The sequence below is a fragment of the Giraffa tippelskirchi genome, chromosome 12 (genome assembly GCF_054371585.1).
Source record: "Giraffa tippelskirchi isolate mGirTip1 chromosome 12, T2T-mGirTip1v1.2.pri, whole genome shotgun sequence".
Lineage (NCBI taxonomy): Eukaryota > Metazoa > Chordata > Mammalia > Artiodactyla > Giraffidae > Giraffa > Giraffa tippelskirchi.
This window is the reverse complement of record NC_137286.1, coordinates 92,968,102-92,980,791: the sequence shown is the minus strand read 5'-3', so window position 1 is coordinate 92,980,791 and position 12,690 is coordinate 92,968,102. Positions and strand designations below refer to the sequence as shown.

Sequence of the window (12,690 nt, the reverse complement as noted above, 5' to 3'; positions counted from 1 at the left end):
TTTCAGGAGAACAGTGAAGGGACTCAGCCATACATATACATGTATCCATTCTCCCTCAAACGCCCCTCCATCCAGGCTGCCATATAACATTGAGTAGAGTTCCATGTTCTATACAGTAGGTCCTTCTTACTCGTAATTTTCTAGCAGGCTACTCATTACTTTATCATAGGGTTACACAGAGCAGAAGCAAATGTGGCCACCAGAATAAACACTTGCCTCCTGAAAAATATCCATTTACTATATAGGAAGAGGGGAAGCTGGGATATAATGTTTTCTACAGGGATTTGGATTTATTTTTTCCATGCAGGGCCCTGGTCTCCTCACACCTCATCCCTAGTGGGTTAGAACATGCATTTGTTGAATTGTCTTCAAAACACAAGCTGGCAGGAAAAACAGAAAAACTTTCCTAAACCTACCACCACAAGAGCGGACTCTTTCTAAAAAGTGTCTGCCTCCAGTCTCCTGCCTCCCTCACAGGGTATGTTGTGCTGTTGAGCTTTCTTTTCCTACCAAATAGGGCCAGCATAAGATGGAGATTTTTAAAAATTCACTTCCTACCACCAAATACTTATGATTAAATGAAACGTAAAAACTAAACCATCTTCTTGCACGCAGTGACCTGTTTTCTATCATAGGAGCAAAACACAGAGTCATGTACATACTGCAGAGATTGTAGACTTGATAGTGGTTTGGGTGCTTGGTATCCAGGAATCGCACAACTTCCTAAAAAAGATGGTACACACATCTTATATATGTCCATGGTGCACCAACATAAACATTTCCCTACTACTAACCTAGAATGATTATTACCTTTTATTCACTTGTCCCTCACTTAGCACCTTTTAGGGGAGAGTCAATGAATAAAATGCATTCCAGGTTACATCTAAACCCTTTGTGAGTTTTCAAATAGCCTCCAACTTTTCAAAGTACAAAGTTTAATTAATACTCTAATTAGCCTTTACTATAAATACACATTGTTTAAAGCTACCAGATAAGGAAATTAGATGGTTAATGAGCTTTAAGGAATTGTAATTTGTTCTAAACTTTATACAGAACCACAAAAGATCCTAAAAAGCCAATCTTCAGGAAGAAGAACAAAGCTAGAGCTTTCTTGCTCCCTGATTTTATCATGCTTCCCGATTTTAGACTATTAATACAAAGTTGTAGTCATCAGAACAGTGTGGTACTGGCACAAAAACAGACACATAGTTCAATGGAACGGAATTGAGGGCCCAGAAATAAATCCACACATATATGGATAACTATGCAACTTAAAAACAAAGAAAAACAATTAAAAATGGGTAGAGGATCTTCTCTAGGGGATCTTCCTGAACCAGGGATCAAACCTGCATCATCTCTTAAGTCTCTTGCATTGGCAGGTGGGTTCTTTACCACTAGCACCACCTGGGAAGCCCCATATGGATAATTAACTTACGATAAAGGAGCAAAGAATATATACAGAAAGGATGGTCTCTTTAACATACAGTGCTGAGAAAACTAGACAGCTGCATGCAGCCATTATCTCACATTTCACACAAAAATTAACTCAAAAAGGATTAAAGACTTGAATGTAAGATGCGAAAACATAAAATTCCTAGAAGAAAACATGTCTGGTAACTTCACTGACATTGGTCTTAGCAATGTTTTTGTGGATCTGACTCCAAAGGCAAGGGAAACGAGCCAATATAAACAAATGAGGCTACATCAAACTAAAAAACCTCTGTACAGTGATAGAGACTATTATCAAAACAAAAAGACAATCTAACTGAATGGGTGAAGATATCTGCAATTCATATATCCAGTAAAGGGTTAATATACAAAACTTAAGAACTATTCAATTTAAAAATAAACAAAGAAAACAATAAAAAAATACGGGTGGAGGATCTGAAAAGACAGTTTTCCAAAGAAGATATACAGATGACCATCAGGCACATAAAAAAATGTTCAACATCACTAATCCATAGGGAAATGCGCATCAAGATATAACCTAACACCCGTTAGAATAGCTATTATCAAAAATAAATAAAAAATGTTAAGAGAGGATGTAGAGAAAAGGGAATCCTTCAACACTATTGGTAGGACTGTAAATTGAAGCAACTTCTATGGAAAAAAGTATAGAGATTCCCCCCAAAATTAAGACTAGAACTATCATATGATCCCAGTTATTCCATTTATGGGTATATACCCAAAGAACACAAAAAACACTAATTCCCAAAGATACATGCACCATTCACTGCAGCATTATTAACAATAGCCAAGATATGGAAACAACAAAAATGTCCATCAATGGACATGTGATACACACATGTACACACACACACACACACACTACTACTCAATCATAAATGAAGTCCACCATTTGCAGCAACATGGATGGACCCTGCAAGCATTATGCTAAGGGAAATTGTCAGGCAGAGAAAGACAAACAGCATATGATTTCATTCATATGTGAAATCTAAAAAAAATTAAATGAACAAACAAAAGAGAAGGAAACCAAGCATAGATACAGAGAGCAGATTCCTGGTTACCAGAGGGAAAGGGGTTTGGGCTGTGCCTGAAATAAGTAACGAGGGTCAACTGTTATGGCGACAGATAGCAACTAGACTTGTGGCAGGGATCACTTTGTAGTGTATACAGATGTTGAATTATAATGTTGTACTCCTGAAACTTATGAGAGAGAGAGAGAGAAGGAGAAAGAATAGGAGTGGAACAGAGGGAGGGAGGAAGTAGTAAGGGTTTGCCCGAGAGCAAGGTCAGCACAAGTCTTGACCAACTTATAGCACGATGAAGACAAAAATCACAGTGACTGACATCCGGATCAAAGGATTCCTCAGTAAGCCGCATAGAAAATAAACTTCCAAATAAAGATGGTCTGGAAGCTGAGGGGCATGAGGTTAAAAAACAACTCAAGCATGACAAAGACGATGATGTCAGAGATGGCCAAGCAACTTCTAGGGACATGTTATGGCAGAAGAAACAGAAGAACCAGCTTCATCTAAGAATAAAGACAAAGAGGATGAAGAGGAAGAGAGTCTTTAACAACATCAACAGAAATGATTCCAGAAAAAAAAAAATCAAGACAAAGAACCTGATGATGCCTTAACTATAAATGAAGAGACTTCTGTGGAAAATAATCAATAGAAGAATCTCCTCTGTCTCAGGATGAGAAAGACTTAGATTCTGCAGATAGTGAAAATAGAGGCCCTGCAAGTAGGATTCCAACTGTCATGAAATAGAAGAACAAGGAGGATCCAACACCAGCAGAACTGGTGAGGTTCTCTCAGAATCATCCATAAGAAATGATTGTGAAGTCACAGAAGTCACTGATGGAACAAGACTCTTTAGAGTCTTGCAGTTAGTTCACACTCAGTTCTAGTTTTACACTCTTTGAAATTTTTATGTAAACAAATGGAGTTTTAGTTTTACAAGAAAAGGAGGTCATAAAGTACTTCATGGGATAAATTCTGAAAGAGCTATTCATGTAGAAAACTATGAATATCAGTTTTACTAGGTCCTGCTTACTAAATACTTTTTGGAGATCTGGTTAAATCAGCGACTCATGTTTAGATTTTTTTAAGTTTAGAATTAAAGTGTTTAAACTGGAAAGTAATAATTAAAATCCTTAATTCTTTTGGAGAGTATTATGTTCAGGTAATACATACACAAAAAAGCTTCCAGTCTTCTTCTGACAGCTCTGGTAGTTTTTATATTTCAGTCATAGTTACCATATGGTAATCATATGCTAACCATAGTTACCATAGTCACATTTACCATATGAGTTAAGTGCTTCATGGTAGTTATATACAATGTTTATTTATAAATATAAATTACATATATGTTCAATTACCGAAACACAAAAATAAAAAATTTTCTCCCTTAGAATAATATATGTATATTTATGTGTGAAAAAGTATAAGTGTCAGCTGTTCAGTCATGTCCAACTCTTTGGGACCCCGTGGACTACAGCTTGCCAGACTCCTCTGTCCATGGAATTCTCCAGGCAAGAATACTGGAATGGATTGTCATGCCCTTCTCCAGGGAATCTTCCTAACCCAGGTATCAAACCCAGGTCTCCTGCATTGCAGGCAGATTCTTTACCATTTGAGCCACCAGGGAAGCCCATATTTATGTGCAACATATTATATGTTATATATAGAATATATGTAAGATCATGCATATTATATAAAATAAATATGATATATATTATATATAACAGAACATTACAAAGAAATAATATGTAGAATTATTATATAATTTCATATTATATAATATATAAATTATAAATTTGTATATACTGATAGTATTACATATATTAACATATTCAGAATATGTATATTTGTATATTATATAATTGGCATAATTATCACATAATATAAAAGCTATTATGTTTTATAATTTTATATTATATAGTATACATAATAAATTATATGTAAATATACATATAAAGGAGGAACTGTTATATTTTTCTGTTTCTATAAGAGTTGAAATGTATACTATATATGTAGTAAATATTTATAAATGGAATATTGTTACAATAAAATTGATATGTATTTATATATGATATATAATTATATACTATATGATATATATTTAATATATTAATTTTATATGTCATATTAACATATATTTAGGAGATCCAACCAGTCCATCCCAAAGGAGATCAGTCCTGAGTGTTCACTGGAAGGACTGATGCTGAAGCTGAAACTCCAATACTTTGGCCACCTGATGCAAAGAACTCACTCATTGGAAAGGACCCTGATTCTGAGAAAGATTGAAGGCAGGAGGAGAAGGGGACAACGGGGGATGAGATGCTTGGATGTCTTCACCGACTCAATGGACATGAGTTTGAGTAAATTCTGGGAGTTGGTGATGAACAGGGAGGCCTGGCATGCTGCAGTCCATGGGGTTGGAAAGAGTCAGACACGACTGAGCTACTGAACTGAACTGAATATATACTGTAATGTATATTTCGTTTAAATAGATACTATTTTAAGAGAAATATTATTTTAATATATCAATACATAATTAAATATACAACTGCATATTATCTAATTTATGATATACAGTATATATAATATATATTATATATAATTTACACACATTATTCTGAGGGGGAAATGCTGTATTTTCTGTTTCTATAAGATACCATGCTGAAGCTGAAACTCCAATACTTTGGCCTCCTGATGCAAAGAGCTAACTCATTGGAAAAGACCCTGATGCTGGCAAAGATTGAAGGCAGGAGGAGAAGGGAATGACAGAGAACTAGATGGTTGGATGGCATCACCAACTCGATGCACATGAGTTTGAACAAGCTCCAGGAGCTGGTGATGGACAGGGAGGCCTGGTGTGCTGCCGTCCATGGGGTCGCAAAGAGTCAGACATGGCTGAGTGACTGAACTGAACTGATAAGATATGAATTGGATACTTTTTCTAGTTGGTAACAAAGGAGTCACACTTTTCAAGACAGAGTCTTTCTCCTCTAAGTAATTTAAAATCTGATCCTTGTTAATGCTTGGAAACCTTAAGCCTGTTGAAATTATGAAGTTAAACACATTCTGAGAGATCTATTCAAACTAAAATTCTTTTTGCACACTTTCGTGGTGAAAAAAAGACTTCATTATTTGTAAGAAAACGTGCTTTACCTTAGAAATAGTGTTCAAACATTAGCTTACTGTTTTGTAGAAGGAATATGCTTATGGAGCTGACACGAGATTGTCTCAGACGAACCGGGCAGGTTTACTGTTTTTGCTTGCTTTTCTGCACATTTGTGAATATTATACATTTCTTTCTAACATATTCCAGAGTATGCAAATATTGATGTATGAAACACAAGTATACAGGAAAAATTAATAAATTACTTTAATGATGGACTCGAGCTAAATGACTGAATATCATATTCACAGATTTAAAGCCATGAGATGTGTACAACTTCTGCATTAAAATTACTGGCCACCAAATTTATATCTGTTTCTTCAGATGCACCTCTTGGTATTTAGAATTTTTAATTTTCTGAATTTTTAGAATGTGATGTGTTGGCTGCTTTTGTGAAGCAATTTATAATTGTATAATTTCTGTAAGTAAACTGAATGCTTGGGCTTCCAATCAATATTCCAGAAGCAATAAATATTAATGTTATGCTATTTAGAAAGAACTGTACTTTATATAATTTTATGTACAACTATTACTGTATACACAATAATACTGGACAAATCTCACAGAATTTATTGTAAGCATAAAAAGCTACAGCATATGATTCCATTTATGTGAAATTTAAGAAAAAGTAGAACTAATCTGTTGTGACAGAAGTGAGAACAGTAATTACCTCCAGTATGTCAGGGTATTGACTGAAAAAGGGCAAGAAGTGTTCCACATTTTGATAGGGGTGTTGGTTACATGCATATATACCTATATATAATTTTAATCAAGGTACACATTTAAGGTTAGTGCAATTTACAATATTTGTTTGCCTCAAAGTATAATAACATACCCATGTGCATATAGGTACACTGATATATAGACATACACACATATACATAATTACATTTTATTGAGATATAACAAATGGATATACACTAATGTATACACATCCACAGGGCTTCCCAGGTGGCTCAGAGGGTAAAGAATTTGCCTGCAATACAGGAGACGCAGGTTTAGTCCCTGGGTCGAGAAGATCCCCTGGAGGAGGGCATGGCAACCCACTCTAGTATTCTTGTCTGGAAAATCCCAAGGACAGAGGAGCCCAACGGGCTATACTCCATGGGGTTGCAAAGAGTTGGACATGACTGAAGCAACTGAGCATGCACGCATACACATCCACACACATATGAAAACTTCTTAAACAATTAATTTTAACTAGAATTTCATAGTAAACATCATTTGATGTTTGAACTTAATTTATTCAACCTATAGAACCTGAAGCAGTACGTATTCACTGTAATTTAGGATCTCAACCTAAGAACAGACATTTTTAGCTAAAGAATTCTCCATCTTTTCCCCTATGACAGACCATGAAAAATGGTCACAATTCCCCACAGATACAACAGAGATGGTATCTGTTGTCTGTCTGAATCTGAACTGGGTTTGTAGTTGGCTTGTCTAATAGAATGAGGTAGAAGCCACATTACACTAGTTTGGTGCCTGGGCCTTTGGAGGTTCAGCATTCTTTGGCTGGATAATAACAAGGTCCTTGCCACTGTTTTATGCAAACAAGCCTGAGCTAGCCTGTTGGAGAATGAGAATCACATGGATCTTCCAGGCATTCCATCTTAGACTAGCCAATCCTCAGATGCCTAGGTGCTGCCCACAGATGCATAAGTTAGCTCTGCCAAGATTAGTGAAGCCAATTCCTGATTGGCAGAGCCAGCCAGTTAAGCCCAACTCAAATTTACAAACCATATTATCATGAGCTAAGTCAATGTTTGCTGTTGGAAGTCACTGAAGTTTTGGGGCAATTCATAACACAGCAAAAGCTAACAGATAACAACCCATGATAATTTTTTTTTTATCTGAAAGAGTACATTTTTAGGAGAGTACTGCTGTCTCTGGGCCAAGGTTATCTTATGACTCCAGAGTCTATGTTTGCTGAGAAATGTGAGCTTCTGTTAGATAAAAACCTTTACCTTAATGGGATTCCTGTAGAAAGACTGCTTTCCAGAAGATGGGAATGACATGGCAATAATACGCTCTGAAAGTCAAAACAGCCACTATTACAAATGTTACAGATGTGAAACAACATGAGAACTCAATTTACATACAATCAGACTCCTTTTCCATAGAAAAGAATTTTCAGGATTGAGAATGACCAGAGAAAAAGCTAACTAACCCTCAGGATAATCAGCGTAACATATCAAAGTATTCACTATTTTGATCATTACACTTAATGTTCCCAAGACTCAAATGGTTCAAGACTTAAGCAACAGATTTGTCTGTTCAAATGGTTCAAGAATTAAGCAATAACTTTAGTCTGGAGCACCCCCTGTGGTCGGAATTGGTTTCTTAAACACCAAAGGAAAATGAGAGATCTGGGCTCCAGCAACGTTAGGAACTCCTGGGATGTTTTCCAGTGTTCCCTTGATTCAGAAACCTGAGACCTAAAAGCAATGACCTCATCACCAGGGTTCCAGCAAGAGAAGAGGTTTCTCTGAAACCGTTGAGACCAAGGATAACTACTAAAACTTAGTAAATTCTAAACCAAACAAATGACTTCAGCTGAAAACCCATGCAACTTCCTATACTATAACCAAGTAGCACTGATTTGAGATGAAAATTAAGATTTTTCCATTGTCAGGGTTACACTCCCAAATATGTCATTACCATAGTGGCATAAGTCTTCATGGACAAAGAATGCTTTGCAAGAACATGGCTTAGGGCAAAAACTAAACATATAATTACTCATACACATGAAAAATATGGTGTTAATATAGGCAATCAACAGATAAACTTCACAAACCAGTAACATAAGTGAGGTCTAAGTCAAATCCATCCTTCTTGTACCGCCGTTTGTTTCCTGAAATCTGAGAGTTTATAACAGTCATTCACTTGTAATACATAAACCAACATTAAAAAAAGAAACAAAGAACAATATATAGATATCTACAACCCTAGACAGTATTCCCCAAAATACAAACATTTTTTTCTGAAAAGTAAGCATATTTCGCCCACTTACCATCCTTCTGGTCAGCATTTCGAGATGTCTTTTTTGATGAGCCAGATGAAAAACTCTTATCAGAATGACAAGTCTTATAGGTTGTAAAATAATTCTCAACCTAACAATAAATTTAAAAGATTCAGTTTTGCTTTAGAAACAGAGGATTTTGTCAGTATAGACTAAGTCTAGAGCAGCAGCTCTTAACTAAGGGCAATTTTGCGTACACCCTCCACCCCACCCCAGCTTCCCTCCTGCCCACCCAAGGCATATTCGGCAATGTTCAGAGACATTTCTAGTTGTCACAACAGCTGCGGGCGGGGTGGTGTGGTGGTGTTGCTACTTGCATCTAGTGGGTAGAGGCCAAGGATGCTGGTCAGTTCCAATGCACAGGACAGCTCCCAATACTGGGACTTCCCTGGCAGTTCAATGGTTAAGACTCTCTGCTTTCACTGCAGGGGAGCTTGGGTTCAACTCCTGGTTAGAGAACTAACCTACACGGTCAAAAACTTAAAAAAAAACTTTTTTAATTCAAAAATCAAAATATCAATAGTGCTGGGTTGAGGAAACTCTGGTTTAAAGAAAAAGTCACATGATAGACTCTCAGAATGTGTAGATTTAACTTCATTGGATCTAAGACAAGCATTTTTCCATCTTTTTCCCATCGAAAGAGAATTCCTGTTCCTCTCTGTCACTCCCATGAGTAACAGGGGCTCACTAGAGCTGTGAACATACATCCCACAGGCAGCAGATGGAATTCCTTTCCAAGTGTGTCTCCTACCATCAGGAGGAAACGCGATGGCAGAGGAGTGATGGTCTGGGCTAGTGCTTCTCTAACTTGAGCAAGCACGCTGATTCAGTAGGCCCAGAGAGGGCCCTGAGGTGGTGTTGTTCTTGTATTTCTGATAAGCTCTTCACTGATCCTGACATTGCCTGTCTAAGGACTACACTGGCTTTGGCTATTTTAAAAAATCTCCAAAAGCTTATCATATTAAATTTTGTTGGGACCTGAATGAAAGTCCTTAGATGCCAGACTGCAAAAAAAGCAGTATGCTCTTTGACTCAGGAATAAGCCTAGTGAGTCACCCAACAGCCACATCCCAGAACACTTTTATTCTTTTTCTGCCACAGTAGAAAGAAGAGGAGGAAAAAGAAAAAAAGCCATTGACCTCTCACACATTTTTGTTTGATCCCTAACAGTTCTAACTTCGCCTCAGCTTACAGCATGTCAACTATACTGCAAAAACTCTACTCTGTGCTGCTACCCAAGTCACCTGGTTTTTGTTCCTTTTTAGAGAATCATCATAGAAGTCACTCAAATTTTGCATCAACTCAAACCAGTCCTCTCTGGGTTATAGGAAAAACCCAGGAATTTACATGTGAGAAATCTGTGGTTGACACACAAGTGGAAACTTAGTGGGAAGTTCAAGTTAGGACAAGAGGCAAGTCCTCAGTTTCTTTTTTTGGAGGTACCACCTTCTTCATTCAGTGGAAGGTATCACCCTTTGCTGGTCGCTAAACACCACCATCCTTTTGTTTATGAGTATGTGGAAATTTATCTAAACATTTCACTTTCCAGCATATTTAGAACAGAATCAGCACATTTAGAGTTTAAAAAAGATTACACAAAATGAAAGTCACCAATACTGGTTTTTTAAAAAGAAAAACCTTGAGAGACAAAGCATATGTTCCTTACCTGGGGAAAATTTTAGCAAATGTAAAGTCATAAAAAAGATAAGCGATATCAACCACTAGAGTCACAATAATAATGGCAGCATCTAAGGAGTTAAATGTATCAGAAAAATACGGTCGTATCCTATAATAAAAAAACAAACAAAAAATGCAAGCTGATGCTTCTCCAAAGAAATCAGGATATTTTAAGAGGATAAATTTATTTGACTCATCCCCCCCCCTTAATTCTGCTTTAATGAATGATTGAAAGTACATTTACCAGACTAAGAGAAAAAACATTCATACTCATTATTTTAGATTTACATATGACAAAAGCATCCATACTGCAACATAAGTACAGTAAGAGGTATAGCCAAACCAGTGAACAAGATATAACCAAACCACTGAAGAAGCGGCAAGCACTATCTGCACAACAGGTGAGAGAGAAAAATGAGATGGTGGGTTGAGCTATCAGGCAGTGAAAGCTGAACATGTCACAGCCCTAGAAAAACGGACTGTGAGGAGGGCACAAGCGGAGCCTGTGAGAGGGAGACATGTCCACTGCTTTGGCCAGCAAACTCATCCCTGGCTTCGTACCCACAGTGGGATCCAGTGGGCTGGTGTGGCCTCCTCCGTGCAGAGGGGAACTTCCTAGTGTCTGCACCACCTCCACAACACTGGCTCCTTCAGCCGTGGGCAATGAGGATCCAGAGAAAGCCTCTTGCAATGCTGGGGTGGCCTCTTTTAGGCTGGAGGTAACCTGGGAGTGGGCAACTGTCCTAAGCCCAGAGATTTGAGGGCAGAGGGTTCAGCTGGAGAGGAGACAAGTGTATTCCGAATGTTTTGGTGAAGTGAGGCTGGGGAACTGAGTCCCTGACTTCACAGCAGGGCAGCTCCGAGGCTGCTTTCCCACCTTCTCAGGAAGCCAGCGGCCAAGAAAGCCAGCTGCTGCCTGTCTCCTGAGCACCCCCGCTGGGATGTGCGTCCCTCAGCTCTTCGGGGACCTTACCAGAAGTTTCTATTTCAGCTGAGGTAGGGACTTATTCGTGATCTATTACCTAGTATTTAATACACTGTCAGCTGATGCTGGGAAAGACTGAAGGCTAAAAGGAGAGAATGAGAGAGTTAGATAGCATCACTGACTCAACAGCCATGAATCTGAGCAAATTCCGGGAGAGTGAAGGACAGGGAAGCCTGGTGTACTGAAGTCCATGGAGTCCCAAAGAGTTGGACGCGACTGAACAATGACAGCTTTTATTTATACTCGACTATTCATGAAAGTACCAATATTTATGCTTCATATATATATTCCTCTTAATAATGTGCATGTAGACATACTAGCTGCTTGGCCCCATTCTTCAAACCCTTTAGCTTTATCTGTTAAAGGAACCAACTAGAATACATGGTTTAGAGACTAGAGTGCCAGTTGCAACCATAATATTAAAGCAAAATCTAGTAGAAATTGGGATTTGGACTATTGTTTCTCTTGTTTCTCCATGCCTTCAAAGAGATTTATTTTTACAAAGAGGGGCATATTCGGTTGCACTGACCTGCTAATTACTTGGGGATGCCTCTTATAGTACAAAATAGTTCTATGTGTTTTTAAAATAACTAATAAAACTTACCCTTCTATAAACACTCGAAGAGAAACATCCATGAAAAAAAATAAAGCAATAGCAAATGAAATTGAACGAGATTCCAAAGAAATATACATTGTGCCACTAGGGAAAATTACGTCTTTGATGATGAGAGTCATGTCCACAAAGATCAGCAGGATTGCAAATATTCTATAACAAACAAATAGACTGAATAAGGATAAAGTGTTTTTACTGTGACAGACTCATTTCAGCCCAATGATATATCAAAATGTCATTATTTTGAATTAAACTGTTCGGTAGTAGGGAGAAATGCTCTGCTTTAGAGTCTCAAATTACTCTGAACGAATTTATGATTGCCTAGGGGGAAGGATGCTTTTGAGGCTTTTGAACTGTGGTGTTGGAGAAGACTCTTGACAGTCCCTTGGACTGCAAGGAGATCCAACTAGTCCATCCTAAATGAAATCAGTCCTGAATATTCATTGGAAGGACTGATGCTGAAGCTGAAATTCTAATACTTTGGCCATCTGATGCAAAGAACCAATTCACTGGAAAAGACCTTGATGCTGGGAAAGATTGAAGGCAGGAGGAGAAGGGGACAACAGAGGATGAGATGGTTGGATGGCATTACTGACTGGATGAACATGAGTTTGTGCAAGTTCCAGGAGTTGGTGATGGACAGGGAAGTCTGGCGTGCTGCAGTCCATGGGGTCGCAAAGAGTCGGACATGACTGAGTGACTGAACTGAACTGAACTGAGGGGGTAGGGTAGGGGAAAGGG

The 12,690-nt window shown here is 37.9% G+C and overlaps 1 protein-coding gene and 1 pseudogene across 50 annotated transcripts in view; one reads left to right on the top strand and one right to left on the bottom strand.

Moving 5' to 3' along the window:
• The window catches only part of LOC145528766 (phosphatidylinositol 3,4,5-trisphosphate 3-phosphatase TPTE2-like), a 67,786-nt gene that overhangs the window by 20,274 nt on the left and 34,822 nt on the right, over nt 1–12,690 (bottom strand). For 42 of the 50 annotated variants that reach the window (XM_081547722.1, XM_081547673.1, XM_081547685.1 and 39 more), the window contains 6 exons: nt 11,941–12,102; nt 10,341–10,460; nt 8,666–8,765; nt 8,450–8,513; nt 7,620–7,684; nt 663–723 (listed from right to left, as the gene is read on the bottom strand). In XM_081547722.1, coding sequence (XP_081403848.1) covers nt 663–723; nt 7,620–7,684; nt 8,450–8,513; nt 8,666–8,765; nt 10,341–10,460; nt 11,941–12,071 — 541 coding nt within the window. In that variant the 5' untranslated portion in view covers nt 12,072–12,102. Of the gene's footprint in view, nt 1–662; nt 724–7,619; nt 7,685–8,449; nt 8,514–8,665; nt 8,766–10,340; nt 10,461–11,940; nt 12,121–12,690 lie in introns of all 50 variants that reach the window. The other 8 variants (XM_081547713.1, XM_081547710.1, XM_081547700.1 and 5 more) reach the window with 2 other exon arrangements.
• On the top strand, nt 2,810–3,376 carry LOC145530115 (serine/threonine-protein phosphatase 4 regulatory subunit 2 pseudogene; annotated as a pseudogene).